Genomic DNA, 23,270 nt, shown 5'->3' on the forward strand with positions numbered 1-23,270 from the left:
TCAAATAGTTCTATTCAGAAATTAAAAAAAAAATCTCATAAAAAATTAAAATGTGACATATTTGTATTAATTTTGATTTTCATTGAAAATGGATAGTTTGGAAGAAATGACTAAATAGCTATAAGTCCTTCCATTATACTACATAATCAGCTGTAACTTTCTTTAAGCTTTGTATACAATATGTTTATGGTGTACAAGTTAAGTTTAAATGAATAAATAAAAAAATGAAGTATAAATAAACAAATAAAAAAGAAATAAATACACAGTAAGTAACAAAATAAATTTCAATGCATTTTAAAGAAATTTGTGTACGTATCTATATATGTGCATAATTTTTGTTAACTGTTCAATAAATCATTCAAATTTTGTTGACATACTGCTTACGAGATGTTGTCGTTCTATACACAAAGACACGGAGAATACCTACGTACGCAACGACCTCATTTTATTTTCTGTTTTGCACACGCACCATGAAATGAATGTAAAATAGATTTGTTTAGAGAATAACAAGTGACGAGTTGTGACTGACAGTAAATCAAAGAATATATAAATTTTAACATAGTTGAAGATTTAAGAAAATCACAACAACATCATTTAACATTTATATACGCAAACGTCATGATTTTGTTGTGTAACTCGATCGAAATTCAAATTCAACATAAATGCACAATTTCAATGGGATAAATTTCGTATGAAACAAAATGCAAAAGTAGGTAGTAGTATATATCGCGATATTTATTCATTTTATTTCAAATAAAATAACCTAATGCAGGCTTATATAAAACATAATATAATACTGCATGCTTCGGTCGGCAAATCCTTAAAGATGGTTGAAATAAAAAATATACAGGTACTTAAGATGCAAACGTATTTAAAATCCATGCATTCAACCACCTACAAACACGTATATTTTTTTTTTACATAAATTGATCAGATCATCATATCAATATTTTTAAACTTTTTGAAGCGAATGTATACCTACCCAATAAACAGTTTAATGTGTCTGGATTGTTCAAAAATGCCTTCACATCTCACATTTTTTTGCTTAACACAAAATGGGTACATACTTATACTCGTACTCGTATATGTGTGAGTTTGCGTTTATTTAAATTTGTTTTAGCGAGTCTAAAACAAATGTTTAATTAATTATCCAAGTAAATAAATGTATTATAATGCACAATTGTGCACACAATGACGTTAAATGATTCAAAAGGTTTGTCAAAAGACTTTATGAGGCACGTCACAGCATAAAACCATTGCTCAAAATTTGGAGTAGCCCAATTGGAAAAGTAACAGACCCTTAGAGAAGATCACAGTCAAATAATACTGTTCCCAAGTTGTGTTGGGTTCTTCTAGTGAGTAATGAAAGCGAAGCTCCTGTGTCGCCAGCGATGCGACGGTAAAGTCGGTTGCAGGTGTCCGGCAAGGCTACCCCAAATAACCGCTTCATAAAAGGAAATAAAAAATAACGATTGAGTTCCATTATAATAAACCACGACATTAAAGTAAACAAATATTCGTATTATTTTTAAATACACTCTTAATTATTTATTTACCTTAGTTAAGATTTTAGTCTTGTTCTTATCTAATTGTAGTGTATTTTGTAAGTGATAAGCGTGTTCCAGTATTTGTCGATTAAGTCAATATAAATTGTATTTCTAGCGAAAAAACAATTATAAAAAATTATTTATTCTTAACAGAGGTTATCGATGAAATATAATTTCCTATTTATAATATTTCTAAAGATATTAGTAGTAAGTAGTTTCATATATAAACGTGTATTACAGATCTGTTATTACGCATATTATGTAAATTACATTAGATAAGCAAGGAGGCCCTGGTGTATAATCAACCTGAAAAATACATTAACGAAAGTATTTTCAACTGATTTGAATTCACTAAATAGTAACGTCTAAAACCTTTTTATAGCACAGAAAAAATATTGTATAAAAAATTAGGCGTTTTGAAAATACCTTAACGACGGGATTGACCAAAAAAAGTGTATGTAACAAAAACGTCTGACCAGACAGAACCGTCTAAAGAAAAAAAAAACATAAACAGATAAACAACGTCTGGTACAGTTCGCTCTCGCTCTAACATCGAGACAGCTATTTCTAGAGCCAAACAAAAACTATGAGAAATGCCATCAAGATTATTTTTTTCTTTGAAATTTATCGATGAGGTTTAGCTGTTTTTGTATATTTCTAATTTCTGATTGTTGGACCAATTTGGAATTTGGGAATATCAGAATAAAAAGTAGCCAATGTGTTGGATTTCTACTGTCTGTCTGTTCTAGTCGTCTGGAACTATTGTTAAATGACAATTCACTAAGAATGTTTTAAAAACCCTACTTAAATAGACTTGATGACTATGTTATGGATTTTTTAATAAAACCATGGCTAAAATTATTCAAAAACGAGATATTATTATAGAGATATATGAACAAGACATTCGCGGTTACTGTCGAAATATCGAAAAAAACATGCTATCCCGTTTTTGTATAATTTTAGTAGGTAATAAAAATAGCCGTGTTAATTTAAAAAAACCATGGGTAATTTTAAGACTTTGCCTAATCCCTTGAGACACTGACGGGTGGACAGTGAAATCTTGTCGTTAGCTATATTGTCGTTAGTACATAATAAAGTTAATATTATAATTGAGTTATTTGAATTTACTTTATTTACGAGTACTGTAATTATATAGTAGTATATAGTAGTATAATTTGTAGTTTATTTTTTTTAATTTGTTAAGGAACACAAACAGTTGCACAGTACATTGTTCATTTTATCATTATTTTCTCTATGGTTAGGGGTTTTTTTTGTAAGAGAGGGCTATTAGTATGTAATAAGACCGCCTTTACACTTTTTTGAATTTAAAATTTTGTTGTTTTCCTTATGTAATTTCAAACGTGCAATAATGTATTGAAAATCGTGTTTACTGGCAAACTAAAAAACCGACTTCGATTACATCGACAAGTAGGTAATACAACATAGGTAGACGAAAAAATAGTTAAGTAAATACACATTATCAAAGATTACTCCAAAAGTTGTAATCAGACCTCCATGAAATTTAAATGTGACCACGTGATAAATATCGGCTTTCGATTAAATTAAAAATCATCAACATCGGTACACCCAGTAAAAGTTATGCGGATTTCGAGGGTTTCCCTTGTATTCTCTGGGATCCCATCATCAGATCCTGGTTTCCTTATCACTAAATATTTAAATATTTCACGCCATCCTATAAGACAACATTTTCAAAATTTAAAAATAATATGTATTCATTCATATTATTCTTCCCTTATTTTTAAAATGTACCTATAGGTAGTAACATATCTATGTTTAAAATTTCTTAACCGTGAACCTTGATTAATCGGCGAAATCAAACCGACTAATTTTAACATCGTTTTACGGTATGTTAAATGTTCGCAACTTTAGGAATTTGTTTGTTTACTGTTAAGAATAAAGAGTATCACGTATTGATGATGATAATATTACAATTAAATTAAGGGTCGTAGTTGTTTTTATTATTTTGATATTTTGTAAGTATTTTTTGGTAATTTTTTAAACGTCAACGTACTTTAATAACTGTGGGCATATTTTTATATTTTTTTACACTTTCATAATGTAATCTTACTTTTCCCGTAATTTTGTTTTCGTTTTGCATAGAAGTAGGTCATTAGAACTTCTTAACCTTTTTGTTGATAATTTTTCTTTTTAGTAAAAGTTAAATTACTGTATACTACGTCCTTTGATTATATACACGTCTATATAATCAAAGACTACGTCTTTATTTATAATTTTTCTTATAAGTATGCAAGAATAGTGTTTTTAAGATAGTTATTATTCAACCAATCCATGAAATAATATTCTTAGCCGTGGCCATGAAGTATTTTACATTATTATATATAACATTTTTAATACGAAACTTAGTATCCATCGTCTATCCCTGTCTATACGATAACAAGCCTCCTCCAACTGTCGCCATTTCTCTCTATCGTTAGCTAATCTTGTTGTCTATGTAATAGAAGTAATTTTTTGAAATTTTGATTTTTTTTTTTTTGAAAATTGATTGTATTTTAAGTGCGTTATGTCTGTATTAAAGCTTTAGAAAAATATGGATCTCTATAAAACTTGATGCCTTTTGATCAAATTATATACTGCTATACGAAATTATTGTCAATTCAATGTGTCATACATTCAATTCTATAAATAGAACGATATAAAGCGGAAATATATTATATAATTTTACTGGTCGCTCTTAATGTGTTTGCTGCGAGATCATGCATAATTTTATTAATCATTGATTTCTAGGCTTTTTATAAATCAATGTGCATAATGTGTACATATAAAAACCAAGATAAATGTTAGGAAGCAACCGGAGGGAAGCAAGGTTGTTGAATACTTAAAAAATATATAAATACAAATATATATTATCATATCATTTTCTTTGGTAATTAATTAACATACATACATTTTTTATATGCTAAATTCTTTTAATGAAAAACTCATGTTTAAAGTTCATTATTTTTATTTTTAAATTACCTACTTGAGCTGTAATTTCTCGGTTAGTCAAAATATAAATATACATATTTAGAGATCGGGTTCGTACGTGTAACGCTAAAGGACAAACTCGGTCTTTCCCTTTTAAAAAATTTGCTGAAATTTATTAAATTATTATTTTATTGAAATATATTAAATTTTATATAATTAGCATCCAAGTATATCTATAGTATCCAATGGCTTGCTCAGAATCTGGAGCAGCCCAAATGAAGCTTCCTTCCAGAAGTTCACATCCAAATAATAGTCCTTTTAAGTTGTTTTGCATTCTATTGATAAATATCCATTGCTTCTTGAGAGTGTTGGGGAAAATGTAGCCAGGCTCTTGCGATTGGTGTTTCAGTCTACGGCAACCTTTTATCATTAAGCGGTCCGTATGATCGTCTGTGACCATGGTGCTAAAAAAGTTAAATCGTACTTCAAGAGTGTATGTAGCTATAAATTGTAATTAAATTATAATAACGAGTACTTTTGAAACTGACGATTGAAAAATGATTTTGAATATTTCTTTTGATTGTTCCTAAAAACAGCTTTGAGCAAACGCGCTTAAACGAACGACCCCAGTTGAGTAGTTTTTTTTATACCTCTCGTTAACATTAACACACAAGTATTAGTGCCGCTTGATGGTAAACGGCACGTAAGCGGTAACCATAACGCGTTCCCTAAGGGTCTTACTAAGGCAACGCGCTTCTACTTTACCATCGCTACTAACACAGCTCAATATGTACTAGGAGCTCTGGCTACCTTATTGTCCACACACACACACACAACATTATGAATTTTATACATTTTAAATACTTATATGTAAATTTTCTTCTAACTTCTATGTGTCGTAAGATAAATCTAATATCATTTCGATATTGTTTATCAAATGTGCAAATGATTATACAATTGAAACAATAGTCTAATGATATCTAAACGTGATAATTGAGATATTTTAATACTTGTGAGTAGTATAATATAGATAAGGTAGTTTGATAAGAAATTTCTATTAAAATTATTAATTTATTTTTGGGTCATATTAATATAATAAGTACAATTAAGTGAAAAATGGATAAAAGGTACTCAAACTTAAAATAAAACATTTCAATTTATCAAATTGCGTTTCTTCTTGATGAAAGTGGTTTTGAAGATTTATGTGATTCAATATAATTATAATTATTTAAACAAACACAATTTGATGAGATAATATTATATTAAACCGTAAAATATTCCATTGAATCTGTTAGGTTTCATCTTGAACTCTTGTTGTGTTCACTTCATTTCAGCCTATCACAGTCCACTTCTGGACAGAGCCCTCCACAATCTTGCGCCGAAAACAGCATGAACTCGTGTGTGTTGCTCATAGATACCACGCTGGACAGGCAGGTTGGTGACCACAGGGCTTGTGGAGGCTTATGTCCAGTAGTAGACTGTAATAGGCTGAAATGATGATAATGATGAGGATGGCACAAAATACACTTAAAATCAGTATATAATATGTATACACTTTTCTTATAAAGAAAATAAGAAAACTCAATCCAAACATAGAGCATAACGGTGCAGAAATTGGCGGGTAAGGGGATATTTTGACCGGTTGAATCTTACAAAATTTCTATGAAGAGCGAATGAATGTTTGTTCCAATTGGTGTCTATTGTCTAATTTCCTACTAAATGTATTAAAATTCGACGTGAGGCGTATTTATTGGAACTAATAAAAATAACAGGTATTTGAAAGTAACAAATAACAACTGTTATTCTGAATTTGAAATAACTGTTATCTAAAATAACATTAAATAACAGATACATAACTAAATATCAAATACCTACTTAAACCAAATACTATTGTTATTTGTTAACGCAACTGTTATTAGCAGTCTGTTATTTCTTGAAATCTTATAACATTTCTTATCTCACTCTAGCTCAAAAGTATCGCGCCTTGCAAAATAGAGAAACACCTAGTATTTTATATTTACAGTTACACATGTTTACCTCTCAGTTGCACTACAATGCCTATACCATGCCAAAAAGAGAAGCACCTAGTATTTATTACCCCAATAATATAGTTGATAGATTCTAGGACCAAATCTCATTGAAAAATTAACTCCCAAATGTGGTCATTATTCGAATAAATTGTAAGAATTGTAGTGCCATATTGTATGAACCACTTGAAACTAAAATAAATAAATAAATATACTACCAACTAAATGTTTATATCGACTATATATTGTATGTTTGTTAAAATCGACTGTCCCTACGTATAATATCGAAATTGAAAAAAGGCACTTTACATTTTTTACGCTGAATGATTTGTTAAGTATCGATAATGAGTATAAACTCATGAAAAATGTTATTTTATGTGTATTTAAAATATACATAAAAAGTAGTTTTTTCATGCAATAAAAAATAGAAAATTTTCAGTTTAGATATTCGAAATATGTGTCACTCGTTTGAAATTATACTGTGTATCCAAACGTTGGCTCATCCCGGTTTGACATGATTGGTCAATAACCTTGTAAATCCAACTTTACGACATTAGAAATAAGAATGATATTCAGCTGTGATTATGATTGATAATGTTTAATTTTTGAAATTCCCTCTTTATTAAAATTTCATAATCGAACGAATTACAAAGCGTTTTGAATTTTGGAAGTGATAAGCGAAATTTTAAGATTATTGTATTTCTTATTTTTTAAATTAGTTTAATAGTTAGTTAGTGTTGTTAGTTAGTAATATTTAGTTAGTGTTTATATTCATTGTACCTATATATAGTTTAGATTTCGTATAAAAATAGTGTATAGTTAGTTTGTTTTCTTATTATTTGTTAGGGCTTAGGTTTGGGTGTAATTTTTTTAACTATTTAGGCATAAAAATGTCTTTCAATAAAAAAGTGAGTGAATCATCGAAACCGGTCTACCCAGTGAAAAGTTCTAAGGTAATACATAAAAAAAATACAATCGAATTGAGAACCACCTCCTTTTTTGAAAGTCGGTTGATGAAGAAATGGTAAACTTAAACAACAGGCTGTTATTTTATAACAGGTATTGATATCTGTTATTTTTCCATAATAGTAACAGTAATAACAGGTAACATGTTTCACCTGTTATAACCCACGTCTAATTAAAATACGCTAAAAATTAAATTAAAATACGCTAAAGCGTAAGCTATTTTAAGCTCTATTTTTGTCACATATGGTTTCAAAACGAGTTAGTCATCTGAGGTTGAATTCAAACCCGCGGTAAACTACGGAGACAACATTTTTACTAATAGACAGAGGTCTATTCTCAGAGTATACATTACAACTGTAATGGGTCTGGGTGGTCTAAGGGTCAATTAGTAAAAAAAACATGCTAATCCATTCAGTACTTTTTAACTTTTTCACGAACTCTATTTATACTCGTAGATAAGCGTCAGAGCGGGAGTTTGTTTTTAACCACCTTAAAAAAGGAACAGATAGAGGATAATTGAGAACCTTAGAAAGGTTCTCAATTCGACTATATTTTTTACATGTCATCATCATCATCATCATCATTATCACTTCAGCCTATCGCAGTCCACTGCTGGACATAGGCCTCCACAAGTTCGTGTCAAAAATGACGCGAACTCATGTGTGTGTGATATTTTTTATGTGTGTTACCTCATAACTTTTTACTGGGTGGACCGATTTTGATAATTCTTTTTAATCGAAAGGTCGTCCTTGCCATGTATGTGGTTCTATTTAAATTTAATCGAGATCGGATGAATACTTTTTGAGTTATCTCTAAGGAGGCGTATTTAATTACTGTTTTAACGACTGCTTACATCGTATTACTTATCAATCGAATTGAAGTCTGTTTTTTTTTCGTTTGCGAGCATACACAATTATATATATAATAATTATATTTTATATAATTGTTGTATATAATATTTCGTATCATTATTTAATTAAAGTATTTGCAAAGTAAATGCTGCTGAGTTATTAACACGTAATCGAGTCGCAATTGTTATTGCAGGTAAAGTCAACTTCCTGGTAATAAAAGGTTTACTCTTCTCATAACAAAAGATGGCGTCGAAGTTTTTACTATGCATTTATTTCTTTCAAACGATAAGCAATACGACCTGCAACTGCACCTATTATTATGGATCCCACTTATCATTACATAGTATAAAATAAAGTCGCTTTCCGATGTCTGTATGCTTAGATCTTTAAAACTACGCCACAGATTTTGATGCGGTTTTCTTTAGTAAATAGAGTGATTTCAGAGGAAAGTTTATATGTATAATACATGCATAATATAGTAGACGAACACTGATAGTTTTTGTTATCGTACAAAGCCGGGGCGGGTCGCTAGTATTATATATAAATGTTGAAAGTTTTGATTGATGTTTGTTACAATTTCACGTAAAAAATTAAAGACTTGATTACTATAAGAGTTGATACGTAGGTACCTGGGGACTAAGAATTGGTCACTTTGTATCAGGATATTTCGAAATAATTTCAGGAAATTTCGATGCATATGAAAATAAGACAAATATAACCGCGAGGCACAGCCTGCAAGTCACTTTGTTGTGTGAACGCAAGAACTGTCGAACGGATTATGATGGAATTTAATCGGTATCCAAAATAACATATATTCTATTCTTTAGTCAAAAATAACATTGGCTACCAAATTATTAGTTTGTTGTTTGATATGTCAAAATTATAAAATTTCCGAGATTTGTCGAGGCAAAATTACGCGAATTTACTTAGGTTATCAAACTGAAAGACACAAGCGATAGAATTTCAGATCATCTTCATTTTATCTCAGTCTTAGATGGTATCTACCTATTAATATAAACTTGAAAAGTTAAACATTGCACTCATAACATTCTTCCAAAACAGCTATATAATTTACATTACAATAGTTTGGCGTATATGTAAAGTACACTAAAATGAATTCGTTACGTACCTCAAAACGTCGCAATCGAAGTACACAAGAAACAGCTGATCACAAAACAAACACGTGCGTTTTACCGCACCATTCGATCAAGTCTGAAATACACTTTCCTACAGTACAATATTATGAGGCGAGACATAGACATAGCATGTCGCGCCTCTCGCCAGTGCACCGCATTTTTGCCAACGATTTCCTTCAGAGTGCACAAAATGTCTACACGGCTAGATATCCTTTCAACGAATGCGGTTATCAAGAAAGATAAAACTATTTACACTAATGAGTACACATAATTAGTCTATTCTAAAATGATAAAGTGGAATTTTACATTTAGAGATCGTATGTCAAATAATAAAAACATTTATTTTTAATTTGAATTCGAGAGCAAGAAAGTTTTTATCAGAGTTTTGATATTTCTAACCAACTTTCAAAAACTCAATTTGACTATATTTTTTAACCGACTTCAAAAAAAGGAGGAGGTTACTCAATTCCACCGTATATATATACACTAGCTGTGCCCGCGGCTTCGCCCGCGTTGAAATCAGTGTGTCACAAAGTTTTCCCGGCAAACTTCCAGTGAAACTATTATCAAAATCGGCTTAGCCGTTCCGTAAACCTTTCTCTTGAAGCCCTCTCTCCATTGGTGAAACCGCATGAAAATCCGTTCAGTAGATTTCTTTTGGGGACTTTGTTTTATAATACACTAACTGTTGCCCGCGACTACGTCCGCGTGGTTATGAAAATATGATTACTATTAAGATGTTTAACGCAAATAATTTTTTTATTTCAGTCACTTGAAATGCTTATCAAACCGCGTAACTTTTTAAAAGGCACAATATAGTATAATTTAATAGTTATTTTTATAAAACCTCTCTATACACCACATTTTTAGTTTTATTTTCAGGCTGTATATGTTTCATACAAACTATCAACCCCAATTAAACCCCCTTAGCGCTGGAATATCCTAAAATCCGTTCTTAGCGGACGTCTGCTAACTATAATCTACCTCCCTGCCAAATTTCATCTTTGTCCATCCTGGATAGATGGACCATCGAGCGGTTTTTGAGTTCTTGTGATGAGTGAGTCAGTGACCTTCCTCTTTTACATATATGTATATAGATTACGACGCATTATTTGGACACCTCCTCACTATCTAAAGAGCATACATTTTAAATATCAAGTCTCTTACTTCAAAAACATAGGACTTTCATAGAAACTATCAACCCCCATTTTACCCCTTAGGGGTCGAGTTTCGTAAAATACGCCTTATAAGGAACCTACCTGCCAAATTTCAAGTTTGTGGCTGTTATAGTTTCGGAGGTTTCGTGATGAGTAAGTCAACCTTCCATCCCCCGTTTTAACTCCAAAAGAGAGTTGATTTCTAAAGATACATTATTTAGACACCTTCTCATCATCTATAACGCATACATTTTAAATTTCAAGTCTCTTACTTCAAAAACATGGGACTTTCACACAAACTTCCAACCACCGTTTTACCCCCTTTAAGGGTCGAATTTCGTAAAATCCGTTCTTAGCGGATGTCTATGCTTTATAAGGAGCCTTTCTGCCTAATTTCAAGTCTGTAGGTGTTATAGTTTCGGAGATTTTGTGATGAGTGAGTCAACCTACCATCCCCCGTTTTAACCCCAAAAGGGAGTTGATTTCTAAAGATACATTATTTGGACACCTTCTCATCATCTATAGAGCATACATTTAAAATTTCAAGTCTCTTACTTCAAAAACATAGGACTTTCATACAAAGTTGCAACCCCCGTTTTACCCCCTTAGGAGTCGAGTTTCGTAAAATCCGTTCTTAGCGGATGTCTACGTCCTATAAGGAGCCTACCTGCCAAATTTAAAGTTTGTTAGTGTTATAGTTTCGGAGATTTCGTGATGAGTGAGTAACCTTTCGCTTTTATATATATATTATATATATATATATATATATATATATATATATATATATATATATATATATATATATACATACATATATGGTCGAATTGAGATATATATTATGTATGTTCAGGGATAACTTCGTCGTTTATGAACCGATTTCGATAATTCTTTTTTGTTAGAAAGGAGATATCTCTGTTGTGGTACCATGATAAGGAAACCAGGATCTGATGATGGGATCCCAGAGAAATCGAGAGAAACTCTCGACAATCCGCATAACTTTTTACCTGGTGTACCGATTTTGATGATTTTCAAGTTAATCGAAAGCTGATGTTTATCATGTGGCCACATTTAAATTTCATCGAGATCTGATTACAACTTTTCGAGTAATCTTTGATAATGCGTATTTACTTGACTATTTTTTCGTCTACCTACGTTGTATTACGTGCTGTGTGGCTACGGCACTAAAGAATTTAGCCACCCCCTCTCTTCCCGTGGGTGTCGTAAGAGGCGACTAAGGGATAACAAGGTTCCACAACCACCTTGGAACTTAAGAAGCCGACCGATGGCGGGATAACCATCCAACTGCTGGCTTTGAAATACACAGGCCGAAGACGGGCAGCAGCGTCTTCGGTGCGACAAAGCCAGTACTGCGGTCACCAACCCGCAAAACACATGAGTTCACGTTATTTTTGGCGTCAACTTGTGGAGGCCTATGTCCAGCAGTGGACTGTATAGGCTGTAATGATGATGATGACGTTGTATTACTTGTCGATATAATTGAAGTCGTTTTTTTTTATATTTACTTAACTACTACTACTTACTAACTACTACTAACTACTTACTACTTATATTTACTTTGCAATTTTTTGCCTACGCACGTTGTTGTATTACTTGAATGTTGCTGTAATACTGAATTGAGAGCATCTCCCTTTTTTAAAGTTGGTTAATAATTTTGATTGAAAATTATTAACCAACTTTAATATATATATATATATATATATATATATATATATATATAAAGCTGACTAATAGCTTGATTGTATGCACAGATTCTGATAAAATTAATTAGGGATTGAATTTGTTTAAAGGTCAATTCAAAACACACTAAAATAACACATGATAAGCATCGGCTTCCGATTTAATTAAAAAATATCAAAATCGGTACACCTAGTAAAAAGTTATGCGGATTTTCGAGAGTTTCCCTCGATTTCTCTGGGATCCCATCATCAGATCCTGGTTTCCTTATTATGGTACTAAACTAGGGATGTATCCTTTCCAACGAAACAAGAATTATCAAAATCGGTTCATAAACGACGGAGTTATCCCCGAACATACATAAAAAAAATATTTATACGGTCGAATTGAGTAACCTCCTCCTTTTTTTTAAGTCGGTTAACATATAGGCCAGTTTTTTTTTTTTATTTTTTTATTTATTTAAACTCATTTTACATTAAAGAAAATTACAGTAATACACTCCAAAAATCGCAGAGATTTGTCCGGAGTGTTAAGTTTGAATACAGTTCATTTAGGCAATTAAAAATAAGGTGGGTAGTTCTGCAAATTAAAGTAAGTAGGTATCTTTTAATTAGGTGTAAATGCGTACGCGGGGAAGGCGATCGAGACGCAAAACCGGTTTGTTACAAACAGTTACAGGATGTTCAGATAATACGACTTCAATTCATTTCTTAAATTTTTTGTAGTGATTCTCCTCCTAAATGCCACATCTAATCCATTCAACAAAAAAAAAGTTGCTTTAAAAAATGAATGAGGGCGGTAAATTTCCAGAGGGCGAAAATTTAACGCGGCGACAAAAATCCACGCTACCCCACTAGTCACGTGTTAGTTAAATGAGATAATTATGACCATTAAATCTAACGATAATAATAAGCGATAAAATTCCATTAAAATGAAACGTATTTTTCGTTCTTGTATATGTGTATATTCACCAATATCGTTGAGGTTTCTAGTCAAGGAAGTGGTATTCAAGCATTCCAATAGGAAAATGGTGCACCTCCTCAGTACAAATTCTAACGAACTATGTACTCGGAACTCCTCAAAAGTTATTATTCAAGATAATGATTTATATGTGAAATTTCCTACCCTTTCGGACCCTACCCTTTTTTTCCTATCCTTTGGGATACTTACCAATTTCTTTTCTTTTCTTTCTTCTTCTTTTTCTCTTTTCTTACCATTATACTTATTATGTTTATTATTTTAGTTTCCCAATATTCATTCATTGATTCAAAATAATAGTGACTTGAAGTTATTATTTTGAAAAATATATAAATTTACATTGAGTGTTATTACCATCTATCCGCATATACTTACTATATGTTCACATGTACATACACTACAAAGTACCTATTCTGAATCCTCCGCTTACCGCAACAAACTACAGGTACCAAGCAATCCAGAGCAGTTGTAAGTTCTATCATATAGCTTCTTCTTTTCAACCGACTTCCAAAAAAGGAGGAGGTTCTCAATTCGACTGTATTTTTTTTTATTTTATGTATGTTACATCAGAACTTTTGACCGGGTAGACCGATTTCGACAAATTTTGTTTTAATCGAAAGGTGGTGTGTGCCAATTGGTCCCATTTTAATTTATTTGAGATCTAACAACTACTTTTCGAGTTATATCTAATAATGCGTTTTTACTTGACGCTTTTTTCGTCGACCTACGTTGTATTATACCGCATAACTTTCTACTGGATGTACCGATTTTGATAATTATTTTTTTGTTGCAAAGAGAATATCCCTAGTTTGGTACCGTGATAAGGAAACCAGGATCTGATGATGGGATCCCAGAGAAATCAAGGGAAACTCTCGAAAATCCGTAATAACTTTTTACTGGGTGTACCGATTTTGATAATTTTTAATTTAATCGAAAGCTGATGTTTATCATGTGGTCACATATAAATTTTATCGAGATCTGATAAATACTTTTTGAGTAATCTTTGATAACGCGTAGTTGCTTGACTATTTTTTCGTCGATCTACGTTGTATTACTTGTCGATGTAATTGAAGTCGGTTTTTTTTTCGTTTGCGAGCAAACACAATTATTCTTTTAGATTAATTGCTTTCGACGATGCTAAAATAACATGAATAATGTCTCGTATAAAGTTTTAGGTGAATTAATGATTTATTAAAATAAGTACATTACAGAGATGTAGATATTAAATAAATGTTTTACCTTTTTATAAATAATTCTACAAACTTTGTGCGTATACATTTAATAATTCATTTAATTAATGTAATAATTGTTTATACTTTCACTAGTAACAATGTTAATTGACTTTTTTATCATACAATTTTATCAATTAGTATATATTTCTTATAAAGATTATATAAATAAATGTCTAATCAGTGCTTAAGATTTTGTCAATTATATATATTTTAATAGTTAGAGAAAACACAATGTTTATTAATACTAATAATATAATAAGATAATAGAACACAGGATTAACCTTATATATTTTTCAAACCACTATGGCAACTAACAACCGTACGGTTCGCCTGATGGTAGGTGGTTATCATAGTTTATGATATACATAGCTAATTTAAACGCTCGTAACACAAGGAGTATTACAAGCACGTTGCCAAATGTAAATTCTACTTATCTATCTTATAATAAATTCTTGTATACTATATCATAGTAGTCGCCCTTGCCGTTTTCGGCTACGGCGGCTTTTTTTTTATAAAACTAGCTCGGCAAACAAGCGTACGGCTCACCTGATGTTACCATCAGCGATTACCGTAGCTTATAGACACCTGCACCACCAGAAGCATCGCAAGCGCGTTGCCGACTCTACCCTCAATTGCCCCCAGGAGCTTTGATCACCTTACTCATCAACAGGAACACAACACTGCTTGGAAACAGTATTATTTAGCTGTATTCTTCTGTAAGGTCGAGGTACTATCCCAGGCGATCTGCTCCATATTTTGAGCAGGAAATTTGCTGTTGTGCCATACCTCAGTTAAACTTCCGTGCTTGGCTCATATTGGCTTATGTAGCCAACTTTAGCTGTGAAGATTTGACCACATTGTTGACAGGTTAAATTACTGTTTATATAGTTATAGTTAATGTTATTAAATTCATACCCCCTATTATCTTAAAATATATACTATACTATAGTAATTGATAAAACCAATTGTAATATTATTAGTAAATTTTGGTGTGCATAATTATTTCAAGGATTATAATATATTGTACACTACCTTAGTTATGACAAAAGGAAAACATTTTGCAATTAGACTTCATTGCTATAAAACAAACAGATATCGAATACTACATTACGAATGTTATACTTTGTCTATTTCAAGAGGCTGATAAACTTCAGCGTATGATTGGGCGCTTATTTAAACGTATCACACTTTTCTATACAATAGAATTACAGAGAAGCGCGTTTTCATTCAATTACAAATCAACGAATTCTTAATTCAATATATTGTTATTAATTATCTTCAGGTATATTAGCACCTTTATATATTGTTTATAAAAACAAATTCCGTATCCTGTGGTCGTTATGGTCTTCTTTCAACTTTAGGCCATACTGGATTCGCACTCTTCAGCAATCAAACGCTTCTGTTGATAATTTCTAACAGGTTGTATAAAGGCGATAAAGACTCCAGCCACGATTATCCAACCGCCAGCCAAATAGAAAGACAGTTCCCAGGAAAGAGTTAGGTCGTAAATGAGACCTACGAAAAATGTAAAAATAACCAGATGATTTGCCCAAGCATATATAAAACAGTTTATAAAATTGCAAACAGTTACTAACAAACGTGACATAAAACTGTTTTAAGTAACATGTAAGTATATTTGTACATTATAAATGATAAAAAATATAGCCAATGGAGACTATAACGCTACTTACCTGACAAAGGTGGTCCAATTAAATGACCTATCCCTTGAGCCAACAAAACTAATCCATAAGCAGATGTAAAATCATCCAAGGAGACCAATTTTACCAAGAGACTGGGTGTAAATGTAAAGGACGCTGCAAAAAGCAACCCGAATGCTGCGGAAACAGAGGCTAAAACCCAGTAACTAGAAGCGGCTGGAGGTATCGCAGCAACAGATACGCCACAGAGGACAAGACAGACAGCGTAAAGATTTCCAATAGAGACTTGTGGAAAATCACCTATCCAGCCCAGAGATACCTGAAAAATTAATAAATAGTAAATAAATAATTGACGAATATTTATAATCTAAATATGATCGTATTCGTAATTGAAATATGATTTCGATTTCAATACAATTCTTAAAAGATATAATTAATTAAAATTTATGTCAACATGAAAATATATGCAACAGTGCAGTTCTCAAAATGAATTTAGACAGGAAAATTCAAGAATTTGGCACAAATACATTTTCTCAAGTTTGTTTTGAGTACACATTTAACCAACGTATAAAGCTTTTGTCATATAGGAATTTATCGTCCGCAGACCATAAATACAGCAATAAAGTTGTAACGGCCATAATTTATTCCGTAAATTATGTTTACATTACTCAGTTTGGTCAATATCTTTTACTAACCGTTTAAAACTGTTCTGAAATGAGATCTCCTTTTGATTTTGTGGCTATTTAAACATGAATATTAACATGGACTAATCATTATTCTTAATAGTTATTAGTTTGATCTATAACTTTAACAAGTAGTAGCAGTAAGTAGCTCTTGAGTAGTAATAATAAGCCAACTTAGATGATAAAGATGTGTGGATTTAGTGACGCTGTACCTACTTCATGCAATATATAAACAAATATAAAAGTATAAAAACACAGCTTATACTGTTTTTTTTTTTTTAAATTAACTGCAAAGTTTTTTGCCTATTCATCTCTGCAGAATCTTTATTCCAAACCGGTGGTAATTTCACTTTTAAAATAATTAAAATTTTAATTTGTAAAATGACAATTCCACGGTATTTTTTAAGCCTAATTGAATAAAGATATTTTTGATTTTGATTTAAAACTCTAATTAATAAAAAAATGTGACAAAATACATCGTAGATAGTTCACGACTGCGTACTCGTAGTTGCAAATAAGTTCTATTTTAAAATGTTTACATTAATATCTTACCATTCCAATTGTGTTAGTTATTCCAATTAGACTTAACATGAAAGCTCCGTCGTCTTCTGAATAACCCTCATGTATCATATGTTCCGCAAGATAGAAGTAAGGTACGATAAACCAGACAAAAATAATAACAGTCCCAAAGCAGAGAAGATTAAACGTAATTTTTTTGAAGAGCGATATATTGAACATATCACTGCAGCAACTGACGCATTCTGTGTACCATTCCTGTAAATAAAATTTAAATGTATTAAAAAAATATTCACAATAGATAGTAAATGTAGACAGTAGATATATCAGACTTTTGTAAACATAGTGTTTAGTTAGTAAATTTTTATACGTATGTTGTTACTTCTGATACTTAAGTTCATAAATATGAACAACATATCGATGCAGCATTTCCCTTGCTTTTTCGTAACCTAATCCAACTATTTTATTTGCTGTAAGTCTTATAAACATTAAAAATTATTTACTTTAGTATTTAAATAATAAATACATATATATAATTAGATAAACTAATCTATACGCCTAGAAAAAGTAATTTTTAAAGGTCTAATTACCACTTCGTGTTCATTTACTGTTATCATTGAGTTCTTAAAGATATCAGGACATGAGGACGCCTTCAATTTATAACCTTTAATATTGAGCATAGCGTTTCTATGGCTAATGGAATTCAAGGGCACTTTGAGATCTTTTAAATAATGGTGATTTATTGATAGTTGTTTTTTTAACCACTCTCGTTTACTTTCCCTGCTATCTTGTTTTAACAAAGGCCTATTTTCTTTATTTTCAGATACATATTTTCTTATTTGACCAACTTTTGGGTGTCTTAGTTGAGAGTTTTCTACTAGATTATCATTCTGATAATCTATTTTTTCAGATCGTGCCCTTTGCATTACATCTTGTGTAAATTTAACTATTTGGTGTCTGTTATGCCCAACAATTTCATTGCTTTCATAACTTTCGAAAGATTCCATAGCCATCAGAGACATCTGAAAAAAAAAAAGATTTTAATGTACGTTCTTCTTTCCTTAATAAAATGAAATAATTATGGATATCTACTCTTCTTAAATAATGTAAATTAATGTTTTATTAACCTTTTTAGTATTCAGGTAGGTTGGTATATTGTCTAATGATACAGATTTTGATTTTTTATGCTGCGTGCTCGATAAAATCAATTTTTCATGTCGAAGTATATTTGCAACTTCATCTTTTATTACTTTTTCAGGAGAAAAACCCTTGTCGATCAACCGCTTCATACTTTTTCCGTGGGTTGAAATGTCTGTATCATAACCATTTGCAATAGAAACAGAACTTGAATTTCTTGATTTTATTTCTTCTTTACTTCTGTCGTCATCTTTACCATTTCTATGCTTTTTCTGTTCTAATATCCACCATTCTGGATCGCGCATAACGGCCCCACATACACATAAGTTCAATAATGTTCCCGAAAGAAGCAGAATTGTACCTCGCCATCCATACTCATCAATAAAATACTGCGTCATTGGAGCGTATATAAATGTACCTACACCTGTCCCACAAGCTCCTAAGCCTACGGCCAGATTTCTTTTCTTATCGAACCAATAAGCAATCGAAACTACCGCAGTGACATACACGAGTCCAAGGCCTAATCCTGCTATGACACCAAAAGTTATCATCATCATTTCTAGCGTAGTTGAAATCGAAGCCAGTACAAAACCTAGAGATGAAATAATACCTCCTAACATTGTCATACTCCGACAACCATATCGATCTACTAGAGCACTCATCACTGGTCCTGATAGTAGTGGAACAGCAATAAAAAGACTGCCTATCCAAGCGGTTGTTGATTTACTTTCTTTAAATTCATCCAAAAACTCTATGTATAAAAGCCCAAATGAAAAGCTGATTCCATCGGCAATCATTGATATTATGAACGATGAACTCACTACGATCCAGCCCCAACCACCATCGGGTATAATTACTTTTTTATCATCAGTTGTTATAAGCTTTTCATCTTTGATTTTAATTTTATCTACTTCCACTAATTCAAATGGATACTTATTCAATGAATTATCATGATAAAAACCATTTACATTTTTAATGTTTTTAACACATTTTATTCCATCAAAATCTTCTTCATTTTGCACACTTTTACACATTTTTTTGTCGTTAATTTGTGGTCCAAGTTCCTTATTACTGATTTCAATTTCTGGGCTAGAGAATGTAGTTGTACTGACACTGGTTGAATCACCGTCACCTCTGATGATTCCTGAAGTAGTATCAGTTAGTAACGATACACGAACTGCATCTTGCTCTCCAACTCTCTCGCGTAGCGCTCTATTTCTTAAAACTACAGTGGGGCTATCTTTCTCTGATTCCATTTTATTAAATTATACACTATTCGCACTGTTCAATTGGAATATATGGAATAATACTGGATATTATATATTTTTGAGTAATTAGCTTCTTAACCTTGGATCTCTGGCCAAGTATCGGCAAGATTGTCTCGCTGCACTGTTTAATTTGAGAGTGTTCGGTTTATTTTGCTCCAAAATCATTAATAAGCGTATGAAAAGCCAGGTATTATAACAAAGATAGCCCATATAAAACTATTCGTAGCAGTGACGCAACTGCGTCACAGATTCGTCCTATTTATTGTCACGTGACCCGTAGTTCTAGCATCTGAAACAAACAGAAACATTAAAGAATTTTGTACATCATCATCATTATAAGTAAGTGTTTTTGGTCGTCCTAGTATGAAAACAGTACTTATAATACAAATCAGAATGACTTAAAAAAATTTGCAATCTTTTATGTATATAAGAAAACTTATTTAGGAGTATGTACAATAGTATACGAGTATACATACTTTACTAAGCTTTAGGATTACTCAATTAAGTACAATACTACATATTTTATGCATGAATCTTAACGCTATAAAATTAATTTAATCGCTAGTTGCCTATCTTAATTCATTCCCGTCACAGAATTGTAATCCAAATCTTAATTTAACGAAGCATTTGACATAGCTTTTTTGTAAAATATTACGGGAACAGATCCAATTGTGTTTTCAACCATCCATGAACCCGTTAAAATGTAGGTACACTCGAAATTTGAAATTTGAACCATTTGGTTTGAACCGTTTAAAAGGAGCACTTAGGTGACGACACACGTACAGAAGAATTATATACAGTCGACTCTCGTTAATTCAAACCTGCGATAATTAGAACCTCTATAATTCAAAGTCATCACGAGTTCCCTACAAAATATCTTTATATTTCGAACTAAATCTATACATTTTTATATACTTGGTAATTCGAACGAAAAAACCATTGCTACGTAACAAAACGTTGCGTTAATTCGAACTCATCGGCGTCAAACACATGACAATTCAAAGTTACAGAGAGAAAAAAACAGAAAGCTTGTAAGTAGGTACATTTCGAGACAAGTTCAAATTTATAAATGCATGTATCATCGTACACGAGTCTTTTTTTATTATAATTAGTTTGACACACACTTCCGCACGAATTGGTTTGTTTAGTTAAGTTTCAGTTACTGTTACTTTTTTGTTGTATACAGATTATAAGTTTGTGTAAGTTATGAGTCCTAAAAAGTATAAATCCTAGACAATTGCTGAAAAGAAGAAGTTAATCGAAAAAGTAGAGAGAGGTGAGAAGAAATGTGACTTTTGTCATTGTTAAAGGATAGCAGTTAATTTTGTATGTAATAATTGATCAACACTTAATCATTCGAAGTTTTATTTCGACTGTCCCTACGTACAGTATCGAAACTGAAAATTTTCCATTTTTTTTGTTGCATGAAAAAAGTACTTTTTATGTATATTTTCAAATAAAAAAGAGAAGAAAATGCTATTAAATACACATAAAATCACATTTTTCATGAGCTTTATACTCAATATCAATACTTAACAAATCATTCAGCGCAAAAAATGTAAAGTACCTTTTTTCAATTTCGATATTATACCTACGTAGGGCCAGTCGATTTATTTTCTCTCAAAAATTTCGAACCATTTGATATTTCGAACACTCGATAATTCGTAATATTTTTCGAGTCCCCTGAGTTTCGGATTGACGAGCGTCGACTGTATATTAAAATAATACTATGGTAACCGAGGAAATGAACACCAAAAACTTCGACATCAAATGCAATACTTCATCTTTTTCTCATTATTTACTTACGTTACAAAAGCAACTTCTGGCAAAATCCTATCCATATTAAAGTTGTTCGTACTAATTTTTTAGTTTTCAGTTTTATGAAACGGTTTTCATTTATGTAGCTTTCATTCTAACCGCATATAAAAATGTTGATGGAACGTACGTATGAAAACGTTAGGAAAATGTCTATTTAATTAAGTAGGTATCCAGTGGGAAGCTGATTATATCTAAAACTATATTAATGTTGGCCATTCACTGGATCAAATTGATTTAATTATTTACTGATAAGAATTTATAAAGAAACGACGTATGCAATATAAATTAACTTAATTAGGTACAAAAAAAAAAATCTTTTTAGGAATCTTCTTAATCTTTTAAGAAATATATACAATACTTAATCCTTTTAACGCATAACCTTTTCAATAAATGATATTAATGCAGTGTATTAACACGCAATAATATCTATTAGTAGGTTAACATTATCTATTAACAAGCCTGTATCTTTAATTAAATAAAAATATAACACAAATTAAAAAATAACTTACTTGCAAATAACACAAGACTGAAGAATCAAATATAGCAGCAACTCTGAATCAGATCACTACGCAAAAGCGCGTCTCAAAAGGAAAGACATGAAATTCAGACTGGTTGCTATATACCTAACGGCGCCTCTTTCGATCGATATGGGGTGGTCTATGACGTAGACCCCATATCCCCCTGTTTATGAACAAATACCTCCATGGGGATATAGCTGTGAGCTTAGGTTTCGAACGTAATGCGTTTATATTATAGCACACTTATTTCGTAATGATGTTATGAAAATTGTTGACACTGTGGCTAAGTTGTTAATGACACACTTATACATAATATTATATAAATCGTGTTTTAGTTTACTATCAGATGGAAAACCTCTGTATTACATTAACTTACCATTTGCTATGTATATATAAGTGGCTAAAATGAATCACAAAAACACACACAGCAAACACAGAAGCGTTCACATTCACATGCACACAAACACAGTTAACACATTTTATCATTGTAACACATGTATCATTCATCTCTGTTTTGACCTCATTTTCTCACAGCTATTTTATTATTGGTTTATAATTTTTTTTCTTACTGTTTTTTTTTGTTTATATTTGTTTCATGTCGGCTACGACAGGTACAAACGCTTGTGAGGCGAGCGTTAATAACTGCGAGTTATATACTAACGTAGGTAGTTATTATCATTATTATTGACTCTTTTAGAACAGACACAATTTTCTTACCTAGATACTTATTTAATTTTTATACGGAATTGTTCATACATACATATAATATGTAGACCACGACTGTATAACTTTTAATTCTATAGTTACCTATTATACATGTATTAAAAGGCTTCGGTAATATAAGGTTATCGTACCTTTGAATGCAATTTATAGAATAAGAAATAAAATACTAAATTACCAACCTCTGCAACCACTTGCATATGTTCATTTATGTTCCTTTTTTCTGTTTTACTTTTGTGCATCGTAACGTTATATCATCATTTAACATTTTCAACTTTCTTCGAGAAACAGGCTTTAAAATCGGATCATTAAGTATAGATATTAGCATGTTTAATCCATCAAACATAGGTACTATATTAGTATATATTATAGTAAACAATTAAAGTGAAAGATATTTATACGATATAGGTACCTATG

At 31.4% G+C, this 23,270-nt stretch overlaps 1 protein-coding gene across 1 annotated transcript; it reads right to left on the reverse strand.

The window, feature by feature from the left end:
- Nucleotides 1-15,786: 15,786 nt before the first annotated feature.
- LOC123657307 (monocarboxylate transporter 14-like) lies at nucleotides 15,787-19,978 on the reverse strand. The gene is made up of 6 exons (XM_045592878.1): nucleotides 19,518-19,978; nucleotides 18,520-19,418; nucleotides 17,983-18,414; nucleotides 17,429-17,650; nucleotides 16,227-16,512; nucleotides 15,787-16,050 (listed from the first exon to the last, which is right to left on the reverse strand). Exons 1-6 carry the CDS (start codon nucleotides 19,783-19,785, stop codon nucleotides 15,893-15,895), a joined length of 2,265 nt encoding a protein of 754 aa, XP_045448834.1. The 5' UTR covers nucleotides 19,786-19,978; the 3' UTR covers nucleotides 15,787-15,892.
- Nucleotides 19,979-23,270: the final 3,292 nt, after the last annotated feature.

The sequence above is a fragment of the Melitaea cinxia genome, chromosome 10 (assembly GCF_905220565.1).
Source record: "Melitaea cinxia chromosome 10, ilMelCinx1.1, whole genome shotgun sequence".
Lineage (NCBI taxonomy): Eukaryota > Metazoa > Arthropoda > Insecta > Lepidoptera > Nymphalidae > Melitaea > Melitaea cinxia.

Bases quoted from the DNA above. Each gene is read 5' to 3' on its own strand.
- LOC123657307 (XM_045592878.1), bottom strand. From the start codon at position 19,785: ATGGAATCAGAGAAAGATAGCCCCACTGTAGTTTTAAGAAATAGAGCG. The intron at 17,651-17,982 runs GTAATTAGACCT...TTTTATTTACAG, and splicing joins CAGTAAATGAACACGAAGTG to GAATGGTACACAGAATGCGT. The intron at 16,513-17,428 runs GTAAGATATTAA...TTAATTTTTCAG, and splicing joins TAACTAACACAATTGGAATG to GTATCTCTGGGCTGGATAGG.